The 27,500-nt window shown below is 44.9% G+C and overlaps 1 protein-coding gene across 1 annotated transcript in view; it reads left to right on the top strand.

Moving 5' to 3' along the window:
• The first annotated feature begins 21,889 nt into the window (after positions 1–21,889).
• The window catches only part of LOC123516073 (leucine-rich repeat-containing protein 4C-like), a 6,671-nt gene continuing 1,060 nt past the window's right edge, over positions 21,890–27,500 (top strand). Inside the window, exon 1 of the mRNA XM_045275120.1 lies at positions 21,890–27,500. This exon is cut by the window's right edge and continues 1,060 nt beyond it. Within this exon, the coding sequence (XP_045131055.1) occupies positions 23,096–25,252 (2,157 nt within the window). The 5' untranslated portion in view covers positions 21,890–23,095 and the 3' untranslated portion in view covers positions 25,253–27,500.

The raw sequence follows: 27,500 nt of genomic DNA, 5'->3' as shown, positions 1-27,500 counted from the left end.
CTCCTTCCCTATCTATCAGTTGAGTCCGGCCAGCCTTCTTCCTTCACACCATCCATCACTTCCCATCACCACCTGACCACTGGCTTCCTTTCAAAACATCTCCTTTACTTTCACCTACTTTTTTTTCTTCCTTTCCCATCTTTATCGTTCATATGGATGATTCTCTTTCCCTATGATCTACACGCGCCTAATCGCACACACACACACACACACACACACACACACACACACACACACACACACACACACACACACACACACACGCAAGCTATTATTCATCTTTACCTAATCAAAATGCCACATCCATTCTCATCTCCTGTGTGCATGCGTCTCTAAGGACAAGCCACACACACACACACACACACACACACACACACACACAGATGCACTGGTGCCTCCCAAAAGGACTCACTTAAGTTGACACGCAGGATTGCTCAATGAGACACTCGCACACTCACCCAGCTGCCTCATCCTCCCCTTTCCCTCTCCCTCTATCTTCCATCTCCCTCTCTGCCTCTGTCTCTCCCCGCCGGCGACAATCGGGCTGACACTTTTAAATTGGGCGTTACAAAAGAGAGAGGAGGAGGAGGAGGGACGGTGGGTGTGGGAGAAGCGGGTGACGGATCGGCTTGTGCTGTGAGATCTTGGTAAGCTTTCATGACGGAGGAATAGATGCATTAATCTTATACAAGTTGCACGGATCGCTCGCTCTTTCTTCTTCTTCATGTTGGATTGTGAGCATCTATCATTTTCCATCATTTTTTTGGTTCTTTCTTTCTCTTTCTCTCCCCCTTCTCTCTCTGTGTTTCTCGTTTTCATAGTCCCTCTCTCTCTCTCTCTTTCCTCCCTTCTGGATTAAAAAGGGTCTCTGTCGGGATGTGATTGTGAGAAAGGGCGGGTTATCATAGGAACTGTGTATAGTGCGGTGGTTTACCCTTTCATTTGCCCTCATTAGGTACTGAGAAGTAGGGTTGAGTTGTGGTGGTGGTGGTGGTGGTGGTGATGGCGGTGGTAGAACAATGAAGCGTGAATGTGGTAAGGAAGTGAGGCGGTAAAATTGTGGGTTGGAAGTGTTGTTATTCTTGTTATTAATGGTGGTAGTGGTGAAAATAGTAGCTGTAGTGGTTATGGTATTGCTTTTGAGTTCTGTTAGTAAAAGCAGTCACAGACACACACACAAAAATAAATGAAAGAAGAAATAAATCATGTGTTATTCTTGTTATTGATGGTGAAAACAGATAGTGATTGTAGCGTTTTTTTCTTTATTTTACTAGTATACTGGTACACTAACACAGAAATACATAACACAAACACTGAAATATACATCAAAATAAACTCGACAAACACACATTGAAAAAAGGAAAAAGAGAAAACAATAATCAAGTATCTATACAAGTGGTCTACTGTGATTTTTTCCTCCCCTAAAAGACTACGTGGAAAGGATTTAATACGAGTGAGTGACATGAAAGGGAATTAAGTCATTTATAGCGCTCAGGGTGTAAAGGAAACTCCATGTGACAGTGATGTGCTGGAATAGAGACGAAAAGGAAAGATGAAATGAAAAAAATAAATACTGCAGAAGACAAAAGGAGTAAAATGAAGAGAAGGAGGAAAGAAAACGAGGAGGAGGAAAAGGATGAAGAAAGGAAGAGGCAGGAAATGACGTTGATTAATCTCAAATGCGTCTTTTATTGATGATGATAGCGGGAACAATGATGATGATGATGATGATGGTGATGACGCAGCTGACATGTGATGGTGGTGACTAACTGTGGTAACTGTGGGAAGGTAACAGTGATAGTGGTAAAGTCGACAAACTGAAGCCATGTTGTGGTGGTGATGTGGTGGTGTTACGGTGGCTGGAGAGAGAGAGAGAGAGAGAGAGAGAGAGAGAGAGAGAGAGAGAGAGAGAGAGAGAGAGAGAGAGAGAGAGAGAGAGACTGTCACCCGCATCCCACGCTAACACTGCACTTAAGAAATAGACAAACAAAATAAACAAATAGAAAAATGAATAAAAAAAAATTAAATAATGAAAGAAAAGAAAGAGAAAATATAACAACAGTAGTGATAGTAGTAGCAGCAGCAGCAGCAGCAATAGTAGAAGTAGCAGTAGTAGTAGTAATAACAGCAGGAGCGGAAAAGAAACAGCCGCAGCAGAAGTACCGTATTTTTCCCCACTGGTGCTTACGAGTCCACGAGAGGCACCGACACCAGTACTTCCCATGAGCCCCGCCACACTCACAGCCGCAATGAGTCACAGTGGAGACGAGCTGGCGGTCTTTACTGGCTACAGGAGAGAGAGAGAGAGAGAGAGAGAGAGAGAGAGAGAGAGAGAGAGAGAGACGCAGGAGTGATCACGGCCCCCTGTTATTAGTGGCCTGGCGGAGGTAGCAGCGCGACGGAGTAAGGTAGTACATCGGCAGACTGACGCTGAGAAGTTACGGTAGAGTGGTAGGCAATGGATGCATGTGGGGATGATGTGTGACGTGTGACGGTTGACGGCTAAGAGAGAAAGCGGTAAAACTGGGACGGGAAACACCTGAATCCAGTGAATGTCACCGCGCTTGTCTGACTCCGCGCGGTTGGTGATCGCGTCTGATTTATGTCTATGCTGAGTCGAGACTGAGGGGAAAAAATAAGCTCTCGGTGAAATTCTCGCTTCAATTTGTTCCTGAAGGAGAGAAGTTACACGAATGTATTGATTAATTTATCTATCTGTTTTTATTTATCTATTTTTTATACATAAATCACCAAGGTTGATTTTAAAAGATTGACTTTCACAACGACTTTTTATTTATAGTTACATGTAATGAATTTGGTTTTCATGATTGTTTTTTCCCATTGATGACAAATTCTAAATTAAACCACCACTAACCACATGCAAATACCCGCGGAAACCCCAGGAGCTTAAAAAAACAAAACAAAACATTAATAACAAGTCGGTAAAGGTGGTGAACTATCAAAGATTAGTCTATATTACCTCCTTGTGAAGTTCCTTATCTCTGCTCCTGCTAGATATAGAATGTAACGCGTACTGACCAGCTACTAAGTCCTCAGCCCTTCGTCAGTCCTTCATCTTTAACGTGGCCGACAGGGAAGGCCGAGGGCTAGCGGCAAACTCCTGCAGACGCCTCAAAATTGCATACTCATAACTTCCCCACCAAGTCCAAATAACCTGCCCAAGCTGCCTCGATATACCTCGGAATATTTTTGCTGAATATCATCAAATCCTCCCCCGCACCAGCCTCATCTCTCCCTCTCTTTCACCTGGCGTTATCACCACCGTCCTCCTCCTACTACTCCTCTTCGCACGCCTCCCCCACCGCGCCGCCAACACGTAGCACTCAATCTCTCTCTCTCTCTCTCTCTCTTTCAGTCAAACTCACTCGTTCACAAAGGTCAGTTTTAGCCATCAATTTACAGGTGTTCTTTTTTATTTTACCGAGCTGTGACCTACAACTCCTGCTCTTCCCCCTCCTTCTCCTCTTCCTATACTACTTCTACTACTACTACTTCTGCTGTTGCTACTACTACTACTACTACTACTACTACTACTACTACCCCGTCACTTCACTTCAGAGGCCCTTGCCGGCATCCTCTCTTGGTTGGTCTCGTCGTGAGGGACTCGACACTACTATACAGACGCCCCGACACGCCCTTCCTCTTCCTTTACATTGATGAGCCTCTTGTTGTGCCCCCCCCCCCTCTCTCTCTCTCTCTCTCTCTCTCTCTCTGAGGATATTTTTGTTGCTATAAATATTCATGTTTGTTTTTCTAGTTCTCGTTTATCTCTTCCTCTCTCGTTCGCCGTTTTTATTTTACGCGTTTTCCGAATTTTTATCATTCACTTTACCCTTTTTTCTCTCATTCCTCTCGTTCCACTCCTTCTTTTTCTTTCGTCGACATTTCCAATTTTCCATTTACTACCTCACTTTCCACAATTTCTCTCTCCCTCTCTCTACTCTTACCCGCTTTCCTTTCTTTCGTCCTCATCCGTTGTCGTCCTCTATCCTCCCTTTCTTTCCTCACCACGTTGCTCCTCCTCCTCCTCCTCTTCCTTTCACTCCCGGAAACAAACTTCCTCCATCCGGTTCTAAGTACATTACGTGGAACAGCGAACTGACGAGGTTGACCAATTATCTTTATATACCTGAATCTTTTTCTTCCTGTTTCTACTTTAACCTTCCTTTTATGTTTGCGCGCGTGTTTCTACCACTTCTTACATGTTTACACATTTACACGCGCGCTGGTGCACACCTAGGCTCACAAACACACACACAGGCACGCGCGTGCACACACACACACACACACACACACACACACACACACACACACACATACATCCCATCTCTCTCTCTCTCTCTCTCTCTCTCTCTCTCTCTCTCTCTCTCTCTCTCTCTCTCTCTCTCTCTCTCTCTCTCTCTCTCAAACACCTGCCCTTCCCTCCACACGAGCTTAAGAAGTCATGGAACAAAAACGTGAGAACAAAACGACTTGAGCGAAAATCCTGCCTTGTCTGTCTCTCTGTCTGCTTCTCTGCTGTACCTTCATGAACCGCTCCCTCTCTCCTTCTCTCCCTCCCTCGGGTCCATCACAGACCCCGGCAGGTGTGGCGACAAGCGCAGGTAAGACAGCGTTCAGTCGAAACAATAGATTAGCCACAAGTGCCCTGTGTTCGTTCAATCAAGTCACCGCACCGCTTCAGACAAACAAGACACAGGTGGTCAGTTAAGAAGACGAATGGATCTCTATTGTTTTTCTCCAGTGAACGATAAGCCTTGGTTAGACACCTGGTACAGATTGGTTACCCCGGCAGGCTTTGTTTTTTTACTGCCTTTTCCCTGCTGGTTACCTGAAGAAGCGCTGAGGTGTGTTTGTGGTTAATAGTGACGAGTTAATGATGTTTCTGCTACGCGATGAGATGACTGGATGTTTATTAGTGGATGCTGGTGTGCATTAGGGAAGGTATATGTGATAGAAAGTGCTTATGTTGTGGTGTATTGCGGTATAGCGAGGGATGATACTTGTGGGAGGCAGACGGTGAGTGTTGGCCAGTGGGGGAAGGACAGTACAGTAAGTGCGGGTTAAGATTATTAGTGCTGGAAATGTGCATGGAGAGAAGAAAGAATAGGACGAGGCAATAAAGTCACGCACATGAACTTATGAACGACAATTGAATATGATCATGTGTACGTGTAAATTGTCGAAGAACACGGATACACGAACGGACATGTGAATAAAAGGAAGCCCTCGCACACATAAACAGACACACACACACACACACACACACACACACACACACACACACACACACACACACACACACACACACACACACACACACACACACACACACACACACACACACACACACACACACACACACACAAAGGCAATGAATCACACCCACACACTCACTTACCCACACACCCACCCACCGACACACACACACACACACACACACACACACACACACACACAAAGGGTACAGCCACCACAGTCCTCCCCTCCCACTCTTTAGCCTCACGATCACAGCACACGAGAAGCTTGGTGAGTCACGTTAGTCTTCATCACACAGGCACTGACTCACGCATTCACTCACACACTCCACACAAGCAGCCAAACTAACATGCACTCACGCAAACACTCAAGCGTAAACAGAGTAGGAAAATAATTCAAAAATATATAAAACCACCCTCTTTCCTCTCCCTGTACATCCTCCTAAGTGTTGTTTGCCTCGATATGCACCACCTGCGTGTGACGTGAGTTAATTAAGCTCACCTGGCAGTGTATAGGGGCGCGCCCACCCTCCACAAGGTCAGGTAGGGTGTGTGGGCGTGACGGGCGGTGGTGCGGACGTGGTGGTTTCCGTTCAGCACAAGGGCAAGATAACCAAGAGCAGCCGCGTGTTCTGTTGGTTTATGACACTCAGACTCAGGGCCGCCAATGCTGCCACCTCACCGTCACTTCACTTCCATAAAAAGATAGGAACGTAAAAAAAACATGAGAAGCTGCAAGGAGTTGAAAAGCCTACACGTGACACTTTATGCATAACTAGAATTATCAGTCAGCTATTAGCTCCTTCAATACTGAAATGCATTTTTACCATGTTTTTTTTTTTTTTTTTTTGTATGATAAGACGATTTTATTTGCATTAGGAAGGGTCTCTGGAGTTCAAAAGATTAATGCACAGAGTCTTCCCTATTTAAATCCACTCATAAGTTTCTGAAGCTGCATAAAATCGCCAAACAGTAACCGGAGTGAATATGAAAACGCGGTATGGTACTCAAGGGGTTAAAATAGGACGAAATGATGAGTTCAAGGTTTACAAAGTTAGGTAAAATAAAAGAGTGAAAGGAACTGGCTCTGAGATAGTGTGTTCGAAGCATGCAATAGACTCACTAATCAGATTGTTAGTGCTGAGTCACTGGGAGCTTAATCAAAAAGATAACATAAATATGCGGATGAAGATGATAGGTGGAAATAGGTAGCTATGTTTTATAATGGTTATAAAGGTTTATTGGTGTATTGTAGCTTCCATTATTTTCTTTAGTCTTATTTCCATCCATCATCCTCATTCATAAATCGGTCAAAACGTCTTTCAAATCTTCCTATTGAATTTGACACCTTTATTTTTGGGTCTTCTCCACTTATATATTACTCAGTTTGAACACCAGTCTCTTCCTTTATTGTTAGTTTGAGTCTCTTACCTGTAATGCAGTAATGAAGGGGATTAACATCAGGTGAGATAATCAGGCAAATAATTGGAGGACATTTTGTATTTTTGCTGACACGAGAGCTCGACTTCCTTCTCTGTAATGCAACAAAGAAGGAAATTAACAATGGCTGAGTTAATAAGTAATCTACGAAATATTGGTTTTTATCCTCACAACAGCCTCGGTCCTCTCATAGCAGTGCAACAAAGAAGACAATTAATGACAGTGTTAATAAAAAAGACCGATCAATGAAATATTCGTTTTTATTTAGTTTCGGTCCTCTCAATGTAATGTAAAGAAGGAAATCAACAGCAGCTGACTTAATAAGTAATCTAGAAAATATCAGTTTTGTTCACACGATCGCTTGAATTTTTTCTCCGTAATGCAACACAGAGGAGAATTAACAGTAGCAGAGTTAATAAGTAATCTATAAGACAGTTTATTTTCCCACAACAGCCTGAGTTCCTTCTCTATAATGCAGCAAGGAATGACATTTGTCTGGATGAATAAGTTCTTAAATCGAGAAAATATTGTGTTTATTCCCACGGTTGAGTTCGCGCTGTCACCAAGATTTTGTCCGTGTTTGTGTGACGCCTGAATGACCTCACTACAACAGAACAAAGAACATCAATAATGAACTGATAACTCTACTAATGAAGAGAATGTTGTTTTTCACTTCCTCGGTCAAGTCTGCGCTGCCATTAAGGTTTTCTCTGTGTGTTCGTGTGATATTTCAATCATCACACGCTAACAGAACAAAGAATAATAATAAATTGATTTCTCTCATAACGAAGAAGAAAAAAAAGGAATTCAACTTTCTACTGAATTTGTGCAGTCGCTAGTTTTATTTATTTATTTTTTTTTCAAGTTTCTGTGTGATATCTAAATTGCCTCACAGTAACACACAACAAAAACAATAGCACATATTCTATAACTCCCATGATAAAATAATATTGTTTTGACTCTCACCTAAGTGTCGTGGAGTCAGAGGGTTTTTTCACCATCTATAACGTATATTTAGCTTATAAATACAGAAATATATACATTCCCGAGAAAACTAACCTTGAGTACTAATATTCCTTGAGCCGAAGAATATAAAGAGTTCAAGAATTATTTCAATTTTTTTCTAGCTTCTGTTTGGTTCTAATTTTCGCAACGTACAAGTGAATAAGTTACTTTCTTAAACGCAGGTATGGGAAAGGAGAAGATAGGGAAGGGTGAAGGAAAAATAACATATAGATGAATGAAGTAAGAACGGAGGAAGAGTAAACATGAGAGGATGGAGAGGAGGGAGCAGAAGGCTTGAATGTAGAACGAGTTAGAGAGGGTAAGTATGATAAGGAGAAAAGAAGAGATAAAGAATAAAAAAAAAAAAATGGTAGTAAAGCAATACACAATAAAGAGAGAAATAGGGCAAAGGAGGAATGAAGCAAGGGAAGAGAAGATGAAAGATGAGGGAAGGGAATAGAGAGAAGAGAGAGAGAGAGAGAGAGAGAGAGAGAGAGAGAGAGAGAGAGAGAGAGAGAGAGAGAGAGAGAGAGAGAGAGAGAGAGAGAGAGAGAGAGAGAGAGAGAGAGAGAGAGAGAGAGAGAGAGAGAGAGAGAGAGAGAGAGAGAGAGAGAGAGAGAGAGAGAGAAAGAAAAAACAAATGAAAGATAGGAAACGAGGGAAGGGAAGTGGCGAAGGGCAGAAGAGGAGGGAAGAAAGGAAAGAGAGGAAGAGGAATGAGGAAAAAGGATAATAAGGAAAAAAAGACGAATGACATTAAAGAAAGGATGGATGAAGATGAGGGGAAAGAGGGAAGGATGGAGGGAAGAGAAGAGTAGAGAGAAAAACAAAAAAGGGAGAGGGGAGAGGGGAGGAGAGGGAAGGGGAGGGGATGGGAGAGAGAAGGGGAGGGTAGCAGGTGGTCTGAACGCCCGTGTAAGGTGACGACACCCAGATTTGTATGAGACACATCCGGTGGCGAGAGGGAGAGAGGGAGAGAGGGAATGAGGGAAGAGGAGTAATGGATGGAGGAAGAGGAGGAAGGCAGGAAGGAGGGAGGGATGGAGGGAGGGATAGAGAAGACCTTGAACCTTCTTCCTTCCTCTTTTCTTGCCTCCTCTTCTTCCATCTCCTCTCTGATTACAGGTACACGCGCTAACCCTCCACCCTCTTTCTTCTTCAGTTTCCTTCTCTTTCCCTCCCTCCTGTTGCCTGCCTGCCTGTCTATCTGTCTGGTTGGCTGTAATCCCTCCGTCTCTCTCTTTTCTGGAGCCATTTTTCTTAGCTACCTCATAAATCCGGGCCTTTTCTCCTCTCCTCTCCTCTCCTGCGTTTTTTTCCCATCCATATTCATCCCCAGCACCACTTCTACATTCCTCTCAGCTTCCTTTTCAATTAGTAAAATTGGCAGAGACCAAATACCGCCGGCACCGTTAAAAAGATAGAAAAATGATACTCATCACCTCCCTATTTCTTTTCCTCCCGTCTTCCTTCGCTGCTTAGAGGTATACGAATGCAAGCGCCACTTCCCCGGTGTCTCTCTCCCTCTTTCCTGGTCACTCCTCTTCCTCTTCTCTCTCTCTCTCTCTCTCTCTCTCTCTCTCTCTCTCTCTCTCTCTCTCTCTCTCTTTCTCCCTCTCCCCGCCACTTCCTTCCGTCACGTCTGGTCGAGCGCTGGCAACTCCATCCCTCCACTTGCTCACGCCTCCCAATCACACCTCCACACTCCTCCTCCACCTCTTCTCTTCTCTTCTCTTCCTCCTCCCTTCATCTCCCTTTCTTTTTCTTCTTCTTCCTCACCTGGTCATGTTTCGCTTTTTTTTTCTTTCCCCTCGTCTTTCTCTGTCTCTCTTTCATTTTTCTTTCGTCTTTCCTTTCCTCTTCTTTGACTGTCCCGGTTCTTCTTCTTCTTCTTCCTCTCTTCCTTCCTTCATTTTTCGTATTCTTACTCGTCTTGTTGTCAACGTGTTTCTTTGCCTTTTTTTTTTCTTAGCAACTTCTTCCTCTTCTTGTTCTTCCTCATTATATTTCTCTTTTTTATTTACATTTTATATCTTCCTTCTCATCCTCGTGTTTCCTGTCCCTTTTCAGCACCTTCCTTCATCTCCTTCTCTACCTCGTACTCATCTTCCTCTTCCTCTTTCTCTTCCTCCTCCTCCTCCTCCTCCTCCTCCTCCTTCTGCTTTTCCTCGTACTCCTCATCGCTTTCGTCATCATTACTTCGCCCAGTTTCCCCCTCGCGTGGAAAAAATGGAGGAGTCACGCTTCACAGTTACTTATTTCGGGCTTTTCCATCCTGGTGTCCTAGTTGGGGCTTATCCTTCTGATTGCACCGCATTCCTCGGCTGGCCACGCAAGGTCTAGGTTGCGACGTTTCTGTTCTATCGCTATTATTGCACCGGGAAGTACAGCGCGGGAAGGAAGGAGCAGAGATGAAAAAAAAAAGGAAAAGAAAAAAGGCATTTTAACCTTCACACTGCTTGACATTTCCTACTTGAATTATCGCTACTGCTTTTATGGTCGAATGGTGATTTAGTTGCTCTTTTTTCCTCCTCTTTTATTGGCTGCCCTTGAAGTCTAGAGAATGTTTACGTAGGGTCTGTATAGAAAGAGTCCTTTTGTGTATGTGTTCGTAAGTGTCTTTAAGGTTTTACGCCACAAGGCCTGAGGGAAATAATACTAAGTTAGGAATGGTGAAGGGAGAGGAAGTAGAAGGGACAGAGAACCAGGTAGAGAGAAATTTTGCTGTTTTGGCCATCAGACAGAAGGTTAATCCATTCATTACTGGGACATATATTTACCTTGAGATTTGTGAACGATTAGACCATTTTCTTGACATTAATAAGGGTTTAATGGGCACAGTCTTTACTATTCTAATCCCCTTAAATAAGTTTCTGAAGCTGTATAAAATCAGCAAATAGTAACCAGAATGAATATGGAAACGCGTCATGATCAAGGAGAAGTGGAAGGACGGAGTGTGACAGTGAGGGTGTTACGTGCTAGCAGTGTTGATTTGAGCTTTCAGTACTGCCTTTGTTGTCATCATCCTCATAACATAACTAGTTACATTCATTACTTTCAATACCATCGTTTATTCTGCTCATTAGTCACCATTGCTGGTTACTATTATTTTGTCTCTTACACTGCAGAAGTTGGTCAGTCAAAACATATTAGTTAGCTGTTACCTATGCTACATAAATCAATCAATCTAACAGTCAGTGAGTCAATTAATCATGTCCTTAGTTATGCTCAAAGTAATAAAGCAACACACACACACACACACACACACACACACACACACACACACACACACACACACACACACACACACACACAGAAAACAAAAGACTTCGACAGCAATTCCATGCTAACAAAATCCATCCTTTTCTCTCACATCACAACCACCACCACTACCACCACCACCACCACCACCACCACCCTCATCTCTCTCTTGTTAACGAACACTTCCTCTTTATATAGTTTTCTTCTTTCTCTCTTTTTTATAGATTCTTTCCAGTATTTTTAACTCCTTTACAGAGTCGATCGTTCAAAAGAGTATAACTGAGTCGACCATTAGCCTTAAAGCTGCATTTTTTCCCATCTGTTTTTTTCTTTTTTCTCCATTTCATCCTCTCCCATCAACATTATCCAATTTTGTTCTTTCTTTTTTCCTATCCTTTCACTCGTATGTATTTTCCATCCCCTCTCACTCTCTCTCTTTCTCTCTCTCTCTCTCTCTCTCTCTCTCTTCCAGTCTTCCCTCCATAATTGCCTTTCTTCCAGCATTTTCTTCCTCGTCCTAAATTCTTCAGCAGATTCGCGTTTTCCTCACTGCTTTTCCCTTCTCCCCCTCCCCCCCGGCCCATCCTTTTTCTGCTTATTTCAGTCCTCCCCCTCCTGCTCTCCCCTCACTCTGTCCCTCATCATCCAATTTTCTTCTGTAAAAGCTCACATTTTGCTCCAGTGTTCCTGACTCCTCTTCATCCGTGAGTTCCACTGCGATATTTCTTTGCCCTTCCCTCTTTTTCTTCGCTCTTTCTAACTCTCTCTTCTTCACCACCACTACGATAACTATCTACTGCTACTCAAAATAAGAAAAAAATAAATATGTATCGCTCTTTCATTTTAATCTTCCTCTTCATCTAATTCCTTTTCCTTTAATCGCTCTCCTTCACGGTCCTCTCCTTCTCTTCTCTTCTCTGCAGCCGCCGCCGCCCGCCACCCTTTCCCAAGACGCAGAGTTATATAATCCTAAAATCAACACAAACTCTGAGGCAAGGGAGGACTCGACACGAACACTTTAACCTCCTTCAAACCGCGGAGCTTACCTGAGGAACCCACATGAGAAGGAGTAGGAGGAAGAGTAGGCGGAGGACGACTTAAGGATAGTAGAAAGAGGATGAAGAGGAGGAGGTCGACCTGAGACTCATAGGCGGAAGATAAAGAGGAAAGAAAACAAGATAAAGAAGATTTGAGACTCGTAAGAAGAAGAAGAGGAATAATAATAATAATAATAACAATAATAATAAGAAAAAACAAGAACAATACAACTTCGAAACACAAGCAAACAGAAAAACAGACAAACAACACCAAGAGAAAAAATAAGATATATATATATATATATATAAAAACGAGACAAAAACACGGACGAATAAGTATTAATTAGGAATCTTGAAAAAAAAAAACAGACAGACAGACAGAAGGATACACCAACACACACACACACACACACACACACACACACACACACACACACACACACACACACAAACCTCTGTAGAGATGAACTAGGCTGATGGTATAAAACAAGCAACTCTCAAGAAGACATCACGTCAGCAAAGGGAAGGAAAGAAAGAAGGAAAGAAGAAAAGAATGAGGAAAGCGTGCCAAGGTATTTTCAAAGATTTGATGGTCAATTACCTTTGCTCTTTTTTTCCCCAGGTACCGTGAAGAAGAGCGTTGTTTCCATCGTGCTGAACGCTTGTAAACTGCATGGGTAAACCGGTGTGTGTGTGTGTGTGTGTGTGTGTGTGTGTGTGTGTGTGTGTGTGAGAGAGAGAGAGAGAGAGAGAGAGAGAGAGAGAGAGAGAGAGAGAGAGAGAGAGAGAGAGAGAGAGAGAGAGAGAGAGAGAGAGAGAGAGAGAGAGTGTTATCATAGTCATTAACTATTACAAATTTAGTGCTTTTCTCCAATTTTTCCCACAAGTCACCCTTCTGTGCCAATCTCTTTCCAAGTTATACCTGCAAACTTTTCAATTCCACCTTTCCACCTCCTCTCTTTCTCACTTTCTATGTACTCTCCCTCCTCTTCGTCCACCACGTATCTCTTTGAGTCGAGTCAGTCAGCCTTTCACTCCATCTGTCATTTGCTCCTCCAGCCATGTCTTGCCTATCTGTATTCCTTTTTCAAACCTTTATCTATTCTTTGATGTCTTTACTTTGGTTTGTTGTCTTATCACTGTACATTTTATTTTCCATGTGTTTTTTTTATAACTGCACCTTATTCTGCCTTCTTAGTGTTCCTTGTAAAGTTTTTGATTTACATTGATTTTGATATTCTATTACATACACAAGTTAGCGATGGAAGTGTATATTAGTTATGCATTATAGATGAGGCTCTACGTACAGTACACGGCGTGAATACACAATCTCATAGCATATCAATGTGAGATTATTAAATATTTTTCATTTCTATATTGACATGTCCTTTTATCTCGCTATTCATATTTTTAATTCAATTACATAATATTGGAGGATACCTTGATTTTACATGCATTAAAGATTCTAAGATACGTATATTGTTCATCCCACAGCATATGTAACGTAAGCTTACTAGATATTTTCCATCCCTGTATTAACATGTCCTTATAGCAAGCTCTTATAAACGTCTATCTTGGGTTTACACTCTCGATTACGGTAATTACGTCAGAATCAAGGACGTATCTTCCTCAAAGTTTCAATGATACTTTCATCAGCATTAGTATTGCACGATTATTTTTCTTCTAAGAGTCTTTACACCTGCTGCAAGACTTCCTTATTAAGACTATTAAGGTCACGAGGTATTTTTTTTCTTATAATTCTAAAGGCGTCTCCGAGAGTGGGATGATATCGACAATCTTATAATGCCACGTGTATCTGATTAATATTATCCTTTCGCGGGTAAGCTTTCACAAATACACTTCGGCGACGTGTGAACTGGGAAGCAAGGGAAGAGGTGAGACTCGTGAATGTTGGAGGTGGACTGGACATAAGGCGTGATTGTTATGAATGCGTCGCTTAATAAAGAAAAGCCACAAATGATCAGAGAGAGCAACATGAGAGAGAGCGAGAGAGAGAGAGAGAGAGAGAGAGAGAGAGAGAGAGAGAGAGAGAGAGAGAGAGAGAGAGAGAGAGAGAGAGAGAGAGAGAGAGAGAGAGAGAGAGAGAGAGAGAGAGAGAGAGAGAATGACTTGATAGTAAATAACAAAACGGAATTGACTTGAAAATAATAAAAAGAAGATACAAAAATAAAGGGAATGATAGAGGGAGGAAGAGAAGATTAAGAAATATAGAAGATAGAGAAAGACAGAGAAGAGAGAAAATTAAACATAGAGAGAGAGAGAGAGAGAGAGAGAGAGAGAGAGAGAGAGAGAGAGAGAGAGAGAGAGAGAGAGAGAGAGAGAGAGAGAGAGAGGCAAGAATAAAATGTTAAAGTTATGAATAAAATGAATGTTACTGTAATATTTTAAATTCCTGACAACATTATCGCGTAGCATTTCATGTATGTATAGTAGCATTGGGTATTAAAAGTATCATGATCAGCATCGTAATAAGAAAATGAATAAAAGCGTGAACGAAGAAGTGAAAAATAGCAAAAATATGAATACAAAAGAGAAAACATCAACAAAAGACGAAGAAAGAGAGAGAGAGAGAGAGAGAGAGAGAGAGAGAGAGAGAGGACAGGAAGAGACATCACGCTTTTGAACGAGAGAGAAAGCGTTACCACCCACATCAACTTTTACCTTTTCTCTCTCTCTCTCTCTCTCTCTCTCTCTCTCTCTGTCTCTCTCTCTCTCTCTCTCTCTCTCTCTCTCTCTCTCTCTCTCTGTGTGTGTGTGTGTGTGTGTGTACGTATGTGAGTTTCACTGTTTGATCTGCTGCAGTCTCTGACGAGACAGCCAGGCGTTACCCTACGGAACGAGCTCAGAGCTCATTATTTCCGATCTTCGGATAGGCCTGAGACCAGGCACACACCACACACCGGGACAACAAGGTCACAACTCCTCGATTTACATCCCGTACCTACTCACTGCTAGGTGAACAAGGGCTACACGTGAAAGGAGACACATCCAAATATCTCCACCCGGCCGGGGAATCGAACCGCGGTCCTCTGGCTTGTGAAGCCAGCGCTCTAACCACTGAGCTACCGGGCGTGTGTGTGTGTGTGTGTGTGTGTGTAATTCACCTCGGTCGTCTGCTGGTCACCCAGCCAGTCTTTCTCATTACGGAGCGAGCTCAGAGCTCATAGACCGATCTTCGGGTAGGACTGAGACCACAACACACACTCCACACACCGGGGAAGCAAGGCCACAACCCCTCGAGTTATATCCCGTACCTATTTACTGCTAGGTGAACAGGGACCACACATTAAGAGGCTTGCCCATTTGTCTCGCGTGCTAACCACTACACTACGCGGTTTTTGTGTGTTTGTTGTGTGTGTGTGTGTGTGTGTGTGTGTGTGTGTGTGTGTGTGTGTGTGCACGCTCTAGCACACAAATTTTGTGGAGTTTCCTTCTTTTTTTTCATTCTAATTTAACTTTTGGTCGTGTTTTTCGCAAATCAAACCTTCCTTTTAGCTTCGCATTTGTTGCGTTCCTGGAACTAATCTTTCATATGTATTTTTTGAAAAGCCCACACACACACACACACACACACACACACACACACACACACACACACACACACACACACACACACACACACACAAGCCTCTTAATGTGTGGTCCCTGTTCACCTAGCAGTAAATAGGTAAGGGATGTAACTCGAGGGGTTGTGGCCTTGCTTTCCCGTTGTGTGTGGAGTGTGATGTGGTCTCAGTCCTACCCGAAGATCGGTCTATGAGCTCTGAGCTCGCTCCGTAATGGGGAAGACTGGCTGGGTGACCAGGAGACGACCGTGGTGAATTACACACATATACACACACACACACACACACACACACACACACACACACACACACACACACACACTCTCTCTCTCTCTCTGTCTCACTCTCTCTCTCTCTCTCTCTCTCTCTCTCTCTCTCTCTCTCTCTCTCTCTCTCTCTCTCTCTCTCTCTCTCTCTCTCTCTCTCTCTCTCTCTCTCTCTCTCTCTCTCTCTCTCTCTCTCTCTCTCTCTCTCTCTCTCTCTCTCTCTCTCTCTCTCTCTCTCACACACACACACACACACACACACACACACACACACACACACGGTATTCAGTCAGTCAAGAGAGCAAAGCAAAGTCAATCAAATTCCCTTTTCCTCCTATACTTTTAAGCATTTCCTCTCACCTCTCTTTCGCTCTCATCCCCTCCCTCTCCTTCTCCCTCTCTTTCTCTCTCTTACACACACACACACACACACACACACACACACACACACACACACACACACACACACACACACACACACACATTCGGAAGCCTCGGAGGTGCATCTGGTCGAGGTAAGATGAGCGTTGGGAGGAAAAAATCGCGCACTGAGAGGCTGAAGTTGGAACACTGAACCTTGAGGAACCTTGAAGTCTTGCGCTGTGCTTCTTCTTTTTGAGCAATCATACTCCAACTTCTGGCCTTGTAGAGAGAGAGAGAGAGAGAGAGAGAGAGAGAGAGAGAGAGAGAGAGAGAGAGAGAGAGAGAGAGAGAATTGGTTTCCTCCTAACACGTCAGCGAGAGATTGATAGATTGCTTGTTCTTGGAATATATCTAAAAGGGAAAAAAGATTGCAAGAACTAAAACAATGGCGTGATTAATTAACTGAAAAAAGAAAAGAAAAGAGAAACCGCGGATGAAAGTTGAATTAAAATAAAAAAAGGAGAGAAAAAATGTACGAAAATTTAGACTCCACATAGACTAACACACAAAACACACACACACACACACACACACAAGCATTGACTGAGAAAGGATGTGTGTGTGTGTGTTTCACTGTTTGTTTGATCTGCTGCAGTCTCTGACGAGACAGCCAGACGTTACCCTACGGAACGATCTTAGAGCTCATTATTTCCGATCTTCGGATAGGCCTGAGACCAGGCACACACCACACACCGGGACAACAAGGTCACAACTTCTCGATTTACATCCCGTACCTACTCACTGCTAGGTGAACAGGGGCTACACGTGAAAAGAGACACACCCAAATATCTCCACCCGGCCGGGGAATCGAACCCCGGTCCTCTGGCTTGTGAAGCCAGCGCTCTAACCACTGAGCTACCGGTTGTGTGTGTGTGTGTGTGTGTGTGAATCCTTTCGACTTTCACCATTTAGTTCTTAGTCTGCAAAAAAATTTACTGACGGTGGTGGTGGCGTGGGGAAGCGAGGCGAGGCGGGGAGGTGCTGAGAGAAGTGGGGAGAAAGACCGGGCGGGGCTGAGAGAGGCTGGGTGACCGGGGCAGGGGGGGGGGTGGAGGCTGCCTGGTTGGGCTGCTTTATCGTGTGGGTGTGTCCGTCACCGAATTCAGTCCAATCCTCACGTATCGCTGAGTGGATTGAAATCTCACAAATGCCACCCTCTCTCTCTTTTAACTCGGCCCGCGGTGTTTAAAGTTCATGGAGAGGAAGGAGGACTTTGAGAAAAGGGTCCATCTATTCATTTATACATTGGTTCCTCTGAGCGTTTATCTGAGGGGGTTGCATGTGTCTGTGGGAGAGTGTGGCCAAGCTCAAACCTGTTGGCGTTGAGGGGTTGGTGTTTGTGGTTGGTGGTGGTGATGGTGGTGGTGGTTGTGGTGCTAGTAGTAGTAGTAGTAGTAGTAGTAGTAGTAGGTGGTAGTAGTAGTAGTAGTAGTTTTTTTTTGTTTGTTGTTGTTGTTGTTGTTGTTGTTGTTGTTGTTGTTGTTGTTGTTGTAGTAGTAGTAGTAGTAGTAGTAGTAGTAGTAGTAGTAGTAGTAGTAGTTGTTGTTGTTGTTGTTGTTGTTGTTGTTGTTGTTGTTGTTGTTGTTGTTGTTGTTGTAGTAGTAGTAGTAGTAGTAGCAGTAGCAGTAGTAGTAGTAGTAGTAGTAGTAGTAGTTGTGGTATTATTATTATTATTATTATTATTATTATTATTATTATTATTATTATTATTATTAGTAGTAGTAGTAGTAGTAGTAGTAACAATAGCAATAGCAGTAGTAGTAGTAGTAGTAGTAGTAGTAGTAGTAGTAGTAGTAGTAGTAGTAGTAGTAGTAGAAGCAGCAATTCACTGTTATTGGTACTGTTGATACTGCTGTTATTACTTCTGCTGCTGTTACTACTATTACTACAACAGCTACATCAACAACAACAATAATTACTTCTATTACTACCACCATTACTACTAACTACTACTACGTACATTAACTATATCCATTACTACCACCATCACCACCTCCATTACTCAAAAATACATAACAGGAACAAAAATGATAAGCCACAAATCCTAATTACACATGCATTTATATTAACTATGCTTACAGTATGAGTAACGTGACACCACCATCCTCAACACCACCACCACCACGACCACCACTTCTAACTAGAATTACCAGTTCCATTCACACAAGTCACGCCATGCTAATACGATTCCGCCTTACTATCTTGTTTTCTTATAGTTTGTCTTGACTTCTTACACACTAACCAAAAAATAGATCTCCAACCGTTTATCACATTACACCGCAACCAATAACTTCGTGACGCATCATAGAAGTTACTTAGTACTCAATATATCTTCACTAATAATACCGTGTAGCTACTGTCCCTGGTAATAAAAAGAGGAAAAAAATAAAGAGTTCAAGTCATAACTCTCTCTCTCGTCCCATCGCCGCCACGTATTGCGTCATTCATCACCACAACAATAACAAATGATCACGCCCACCGCTTAAAACTGTCTCCCACACGTGCCTTTTTTGCGCCCATCACGATTAAGGCTTTTTTCTTCACGTTTTTCTTATTCTTTTACTGTCTCGTTACAAAAGCTGTGAGCGAGAGAGAGAGAGAGAGAGAGAGAGAGAGAGAGAGAGAGAGAGAGAGAGAGAGAGAGAGAGAGAGAGAGAGATAATGAGAGAGAAGGAGAAGGGGGAGGGGAGGGAAAAGATAGAGAAACAGATAGACAAACGGGTAGATAGACAGACGGCCAGAGGGATAGACAGAAAGACAGAAAACTTTTAAATTGGTGAATAGATAGATTGATGAACATATGAAAATATATAGATAGACAAACAAGAAGACAGACAGACGGACAGACATGCAAACCAGACAGATAGGCAACCACAAGAAAATGAAAAGACAATCAGAAATAAAATAACACACACACACACACACACACACACACACACACACACACACACACACAGAAAACCAGAGAAAACAATAAAAGACACGCATATATTTTTTTTCACCCAGAGTTAATTCAGAACTGGAAATGAATCTGTCCTGAAGTTTTTATCAATTCACATTCTTTCTCTGCTTCCCTGCAACCCTCCCAGCACAAGTTTGCTTTCCATTACTGTTTATTAAAGAGCGAGGTTCGCCCACCACCGCCGCCCGTCGAGTGTATCCTTCATTTGTCTTCATAATAAGTAAAATACTGCGCCGGACTTGGGACAGGAGGAAAGGAAAGAGAGAGAAGAATAAAAAAGTAGGGGGGAGAGGGGGAAGAGCACCTGGAGGAAATAGGGACACTAAACCCAATACGATAACATGGGTTGAGTAAAGGAAAATAAGAGACGAGGATAAACAAAATAAATAAAGGCAAGAAATAGTGCCGAGAGAGAGAGAGAGAGAGAGAGAGAGAGAGAGAGAGAGAGAGAGAGAGAGGGCAATGCGATCTAGAATCCATGGCTCATTATTACGTGAGGGTGGTAAAGGGAGGCTCTCAGGAACGGGCGCGGCTGCTGCCTCCCGCACTCACTAACCTCAGATTTTATGCATTCCCGCAAAACAGTAGAGATACAAAGATTTTGTCTGTGTTACTGCAGCGGCTGTGTGTTTCCTTGCACATTTTTTTGTAATAGTTTTAGTTTATATATATATATATATATATATATATATATATATATATATATATATATATATATATATATATATATATATATATATATATATATATATATATATATATATATATATATATATATATATATATATTTAGTATTGCGTGTGTGTGTGTGTGTGTGTGTGTGTGTGTGTGTGTATGTATGTGTGTGTGTGTGTGTGTGTGTGTGTGTGTGTGTGTGTGTGTGTGTGTGTGTGTGTGTGTGTGTGTGTGTGTGTGTGTGTATGTATGTATGTATGTGTGTGTGTGTGTGTGTGTGTGTGTGTGTGTGTGTGTGTGTGTGTGTGCGTGTGTATATATATATTCATGTATGTATGTATGTATGTGTGTGTGTGTGTGTGTGTGTGTGTGTGTGTGTGTGTGTGTGTGTGTGTGTGTGTGTGTGTGTGTGTGTGCACATTAAATAATGAAAACCAAGCTAAGCATGAAATAATTTTGAGATGCGACAGAAATCTTTCCTTGATAAAAGCTTTTAGGACAATCGCCCGAGGGACAGAAGTATCCCGGGAAAACCTGCAAAACTCTTAACACAATAAGGACGTGAGCAACACCACATCACTCATTACAAAATATATAAGCGCGATTCATAATAAAAATGAGCCACAGAAATAAAATACATAGATGTAGCCAACTGAGAGAGAGAGAGAGAGAGAGAGAGAGAGAGAGAGAGAGAGAGAGAGAGAGAGAGAGAGAAAAGAAGAAAAAAGAAAACAAGAATAACATAAAGTGCATTTGTCTTTATGGTCTGCTACATTTCTTTCCTCATAATTTTTAGTGCTTGAATTTTGCTCCTAAATGCAGCATCATTTCAGGACGGCAAGTGGCAGGGTTTTCTCTTGTAGCAGGGAAGAAAGAAGCGGATGGTGGCGTAACTATTTCTTTTCTCGTGTTGTATTGATTAATATCTGTCTGGACAAACCTCAGAGGACATTTTCTTAGCCTTTTGTGCATTGCTTGATTCTTTTGTGTTCATTGTGCTTGCGTGCGTGCAGGTGTGCCTCTGTGTGTGTGTCTGTGTGTGTGTGTGTGTGTGTGTGTGTGTGTGTGTGTGTGTGTGTGTGTGTGTGTTATACCTTTATCGTCACATTTTTTCATTGCAGTTATTTACCAGCACTGTGAACTACTTGGGTACACGTCTCAGGGAGACGAGGTAGTTCAGCGTGTCTAAGAGGGGGAGAATGGTAGAGGGGGAGAGCGGGAGAGCGGGAGAGGAGGGAGACGGAGTAGAAAGGGAAGGAAAGGAAAGTGAAAGGAAAGGTAAGAAAGGGAGCGGTAGGGAGGGAAGAGGATGGGCGTAAGGTGTCAGGAAGGATGATGTTTTTTGGGAAGGTGGTGATGTTAGTTGTGTTGAAGGAGGAGGAGGAGGAAGAGGAGGAGGAGGAGGAGAAGGAGGAGGAGGAGGAGGAGGAGGGGAAGAACGACGACGACGACGACGACGAATTTGAAAAAAAAAAAAGAAACAGACAAGCTGACCACCTTTTAACTTGACCGCTATATTTCCGGGACAGCTGCGGGGGAGAGGGGAACCGGACAGGAAGCAGTGTTGGGGGGAGGAGTGTGTTATTGAGAATGACTGACTGGTGGTTGACTGTGCGATGAGTGAGGGAGCGAGGGAGGAAAGGAAGGGCACACGGCACATCACGTCACTACAGCACACTCCAGCGATGGTTGTCAACGCCTAAACAAGCACCCAGCAGGATGGCCGCGGTTCCTCCAACCCCAGCCTGTGCATTATCGCCTACAGGATTTCGAATGTGACTTCCGATTTAAGTTGCCAGGATCCCCCGTACTTCGCGTTCCCAGACGCCCTGCCTCCCAGCCTAACGGGAGGTGAGAGGTACAGTAAGGCATTCTTAGGAAAAGTTAATGATATAAGACTGTGTTCTCCAAGTATCTACAGGACTTGCATAATTTCTCAGAACGAGATTTAAGCTTGATCGTCGTCCGGAAAGCATTTGGCAACGTATTCCCGTGTGACGGGCCGCCCGCCAGCTCTGCGACGGCGACCTCAGTATCGCGCAGGAGTTCGTGAGAGTAGCGCGTGCGAGCGTCTCGGACAGCGCTCTCTTCAACACTCCGCGCTTCCTGTATCTCGCACAAACTTACAAAGAGTCACGAGCCAACCAGAGCTACGTGTCTGTGCTTACACTGAATCAAAAACTTACCTTGGTGCATACCACATCTAACCAGCATTATTATAACGTGCATAAGACCATTGGCCACGCCGCTCAGAGACTACATAAAAAAGTTATACGTATCGATGGACGGCTACTTGTAAGGGAGAAAACGAAGTTAACGGAACCTTACCGTGTAGCCATCCTACAGGTGAGGCCGGAGGCGCGGTGAATGGGAGTCGTGAAATATAGTCGAGCGGCGCCTTGACCAACACGACTTCCGGTGGCAGGCAGTGGCAACGGAAGTCTGGCTGAAAAAAAAAGACTGTTTAGTGCCAGTCGACCTGACGCTGTGCCGCCCACCGTCCACAGCAGGTCGTGCACCACCAAGGCCTGAGGTTTCCTCCTTCACCTGCACCAGTGCTACGGGGACGTGATTAAGGGACAATAAATGTACATGCGTGTGAATGCATCATAACAAGAAAAGTATTTATGCATGCATTAGTGAGTGAACGAAAGGAGAGTTTGAGTTCTGGATAAATAAATCCAGCGTGTCGTGAGCAGTGTTGTTGTCGAAACATAACACACATAAGAAATACGCGAGTCAGCACAGTGGAGGCTGCGTGTGAGCGTTACTAGGCCTCCAGCAGTGGTGCCGTCTGTAAAAGTGACTCGAAAGTGGCTGACTTGTTTCTCGTGAAAACTGACAACTATTATTCCTTCAGAGGTGAGACAACAACCCCATTCTCTCCCGCCCTTCCTTTCTACCACACACGAGACTCCCCTTCTTTCCTTCTCTCACTCGTGCCATAAAGTCTGGATGCCTGGAAAGTGGAGACACTATTCTTGTCAGATAGATACAAGGCTAAAGTGAAGAGATAAAGATTGAGTTGTTACTTGTAGAGTGAGGGAGTCTCTCGTTGGCCGGCACCTGTGTGAGCCAGCTGACACATGTGAGCTTGTGACTGAGAGCTCTGCTGGCTGCCATGCTGGGTTTTCGCCTTACCTGACGTAGTGAGACCGTGATGGCGTCTTGGTGGGGAAAAGTTGGGGTTGTGGTGCTGCTCACAGCAGCCCTTGTAATGGTGGAGTCCTCCGGCAATTGCCCTCGTCATTGTGTATGCCGGTGGAAAAATGGCAAAGAAACAGTCGAGTGCAGGAACCAACAGCTGGCAAGTGTGCCCTCTATATTTGATACAGTCACACAAGTTTTGGATCTAACTGGCAATAATCTTCAGACTTTGCCTAAATATGTATTCAAAAGAGCAGGACTGATTAACCTCCAAAAAATATACCTGGGTAACTGCAATATTGGCACTATTGATAACACAGCTTTTGCACAGCTCACTAACTTAGTGGAGCTCGACCTGAGTGACAATCTGCTGACAGAGGTTCCTGCTCAGGCCTTCTCTCATGTCCCTGCTCTGAGGGACCTGCAGCTTCGGGGGAACAGTATACAGAAGATTCGTAGTAGCAGCTTCGACCACACTCCCTCCCTGGTACGTCTTGACCTCAGTTTCTCGGGTATCAAAAGTGTGTCGCCCCGGGCCTTCAGTAATCTTTCCCTTCTGGAAAAGATTAAACTTCAAGGCAATCAACTCACAGAGCTTCCTGTGGCCGTTGTGAAAACCCTGGAGCGTGTTCATGAGCTGGATGTTCACGAAAATAATTGGATATGTGACTGTCGAGCCCTGCCACTCTGGCGGCTGCTGGAGGTAAACAACGTCCCACACCCGGTGTCTCCGTCCTGCAACAGTCCGGAGCGAATCAGAGAGCGAGCTTTCCACAACCTGAAGGAAGAAGATTTCGCATGTCCTCCCCACATCCGGCCTAATGATCGCATCGTGCAGGGGTTTGCGGGGGAGAATGCCACCATTGCTTGTCCCGTGGACGGCCAGCCCCCTCCTCAGGTGAAGTGGTTCAAGGGAGAGGCCCCTGTGGTGAATGGATCCGTGATAGGGCTGGGTCCTCAACGTTTCTACGTGATTACAGAGGGCAACAGTAACGTGGTGAGTCGTCTGGTCATCACGGGAGCGCAGGAGACAGACTCTGGCCCGCTGCGGTGTGTGGCGATCAACTCTGCTGGGTCAGCGACTGCCAACTTCACTCTGGCAGTCACGATGCGGGCGGCGACGCAGGCAAAGCTGGGTTCAGGGCACATCGCCGGGATATCGGTGGGCCTGGTGGTGCTTGCCCTTATCGCCCTGGTGGTGGGGTTTCTGATTCTGGCTCGCTCTCGCACCCATTCTTCCCCAACTCCCGTCAAGGACTCTCCCACCACACCCTCCTCAGCTGAACCCTCTCCAAGTGAACCTAATCCCGTGCAGAAACCTCCACGCCTCACAGACGTCAACGGGTCTCCTGCCACTTACAAATCCTCAGCCTTGGGTAATCCTGACGTGATTAACGAGGCCGAGCGAGCCGTGAGGGCAGTGAACGGCCATCTTCCAAATGGATCTGTTGTCCAGCAGGTGAGCGAGGGAGGAGATTATACTCGTGTGGAAGGAGACTCTTTGTATCCTAGTGGACTGTGGCCCGAGGAAGCTGGTTCTCCCGAGGGCGCTGACAATCCAGCTCCTTCAAGGGTTATTCATGAACATTTCAACCCCGGATACATGCCCAACGACCCGGCTTATGATACCTACGGACCACTGCACTCCACTCCCTATCGACCTGGCTACGGTTCTCATGGTGATGTTGATCCTCAAATTTATGGCTACCCAGCAGACTACGGGCTTCCTATTCCCGAGGCAGGACACGATCCTCGGGCAACAGAATGGGACATGAATGACCTTCGTGGGCCACAGGAGGGCATTGAGTCCCAGGCAGACACTTACAACTCCAGACAACAGCTGTATGAATCGCAACAGGAAATATATAACTCAGGACAGAACCCAAAAGACTCTGGCCAGGACCTGTACGGAGTGACGACGGGCCGGCCACCTGTCTACGGTTACAGACAAGAGGTGTTTGGTTCCCGGGAGAACGTGGCCGAGGGTGCCGAGAGTCCGCAATCTCCCACTCAGCCTCTCGGGGAGCGGCCGTGGGTGCCGGGGTCACAGGCGCCGGCCCACGCTCGCGGGGGAGTGCCTGTCCTCCCACCTCTACCAAATGGTGTGGCCAGTCGCATCAAAGCTCGTGACTCTCCCGACGAAGGATACCAGGAGGGGACGGAAGTGTAGCGGGATTGCAGGGCCCGTCAGAGCGGCGGTCCCTGCTTAACCCCGCCCAAGCCCCCACGCCTCTCTAGCTCGTCTGCCCCTGTCTCCTCCCGCCTGTCTTCTCCCCACAACTCTCAGCCCTCACCTCAGAGTCCTCATAGTGACCAACGCCGTGACCTGATCCGTGACGAGGAGTGCAGTCACTCTGGCACTGAGGGTTGAGGCACAACTCGAGTGACCTGAGTGCCAGTCATGGAGTCGCCCAGGACAGCGGCAGCGTGACGCGCGCCAAAGGGAAGAAAGAGACTTATGTTGCTCCGTGTCGCATCGAGGTGGGACAGATATTACTGTCTCCAAACGGCGGCCCGCAGGGAGCCACCAGGCGTCTGAGTGTAAGTTGGAGAAACTATTTGGCGAAGGAGCAGTGGTGGTGATGTACAGAGCCGAGCCACGATGTATATATAGTGTATACAAGGTACTATTTAGTAATTGTTAAACTGAAAAAAAAGAGTGACCCGAAACCAAAGGTTAAATCTGCTGCGTCCCTCTGAGTCTCAGGTGGTCGAGGCCCACAGGTCACCAGGTCGTGTGTGTGTGTGTGTGTGTGTGTGTGTGTGTGTGTGTGTGTGTGTGTGTGTGTGTGTGTGTGCGCGCAGCTGCTTAGCCTCGCCCTGGGCAGCTGCCGACACCAGCTGACACTAAACTTCAACAAATAATGTATCTATCGTGCGTAAAATGACGTTGTACTTGGTGTTGATCGTTTTTCGATGCTATAAATATATCTATCTCGAGAAGCAGTTCAGAGGATGACCCTTGGGGCGACGGGCGGCGTCTCCCACACCGCCAATAACATGTTACTTTAATAATTAAGACCAATAACAATACTCGCTTTATTATTTTTTTTTAAAGTCCCCACTGAACACAAACTTTTTTTTACATCCTTAAAGTCGGCGTGAGGCCCAGAAGGCTCCCTCCCCCTCCCCCACGAGACCCTGACCCTGCCGACCGCCCATGGTGGGAGGGGGACGCAGTCGCCTCCAGAGACTCAGCCGAGGACATATACGAGTTTACGTGGAGTATTTTCGTGTGTAGTAAAGTTAATGTCATGGCGGAGCCGCCTGTCAGGCCGTGGACGGGTACTCGGGGACGACTGACTCGCACACCCCGCCAGCCCGCCCCGACGACCCACCCGGAACTGCTGGCCAGCTCGGGGGCGTGAGGTGCTGGCTGAGGAACCCCAGCTTGGACTGTGTCAGTGGCATCACAACATCATGTGTCTAGCCTAACTTGTGATAACAGAGGGCGTAAAGGCTAAGGTAATGGCTTGTCTGTCTAATAAGACGCCACTACTTTAATCTTTAATTCATCTTACCTGGTGACACAGGGATGCGGATGTAACCTTTGTCTCTCAGCCCAATTTTCTTATTTAACGTCACTGTAACTAATAATGCATGTGTTGGTCATATACTAAGTAATACTTCTGGCCATTCTTCTCGCAGGACAACATAAATGATGTTTTTAATCACCTTTACTTTTGTTTGATTGAGTTCTAATACGGGGATGCTACTGACACACAACCACCTTTGTGCTGGCGACTTGTGTAACAGCCAAGCCTGCCTCTCCGAGCATCACTCAGTCAGCAGATACTCACCTGGCCGGTCGGGTCTTCGTGGGCGAGACTGGCGTAACACGACGTGCCAAATACACCACCATGAGTCCCCGGTGGCTCGCAGTCCGACATGTGGGCTTACGCATTCACTAGACCCAAAGTTATGTAGAGCTTTAACAGCCCAGCCACAGGTTATCCAGTTCACTCAGATGAGAAGGAAGAGGTAAAGAGACCCACCTTGTGATTAGCTCACAGTCCGAGCGGCTGCTGCCGCCGAGTAATTGCCTGTTTTCCTTCCCGCCAGTCTGACACGGACGCATGACCATTTGTTTGTTTCTCCCTCAGATTGCCTCCTGCTCGCCCTCATAACTACCTGAAATCAAAATGAGAAACACAGTAAATTGCTGCATAATGAAGCTACTATATTGTTACACTTTATTTGGATAGCGCTGACAGCTGCTGCTTCATGAAATGTCCATAATCACGAGGGGAAAAATCATAAAACTTAGTGAAGGAGCGCTTTACTTGTTCGTAATAAGCTTTGCTATGAACATGAATACCTGGAGAGGCTTGATTGGTGGTGGTGCAGAAAGGGAGGGGTTCTTGGGGTAAAAAAAAAGTAACTCCACGACGACTCTGCTCTTCGATATATCAAACAAG

Source organism: Portunus trituberculatus, chromosome 40, assembly GCF_017591435.1.
Source record: "Portunus trituberculatus isolate SZX2019 chromosome 40, ASM1759143v1, whole genome shotgun sequence".
NCBI classification, from domain to species: Eukaryota; Metazoa; Arthropoda; class Malacostraca; order Decapoda; family Portunidae; genus Portunus; species Portunus trituberculatus.
This window is presented reverse-complemented; position numbering and strand designations above follow the sequence as displayed.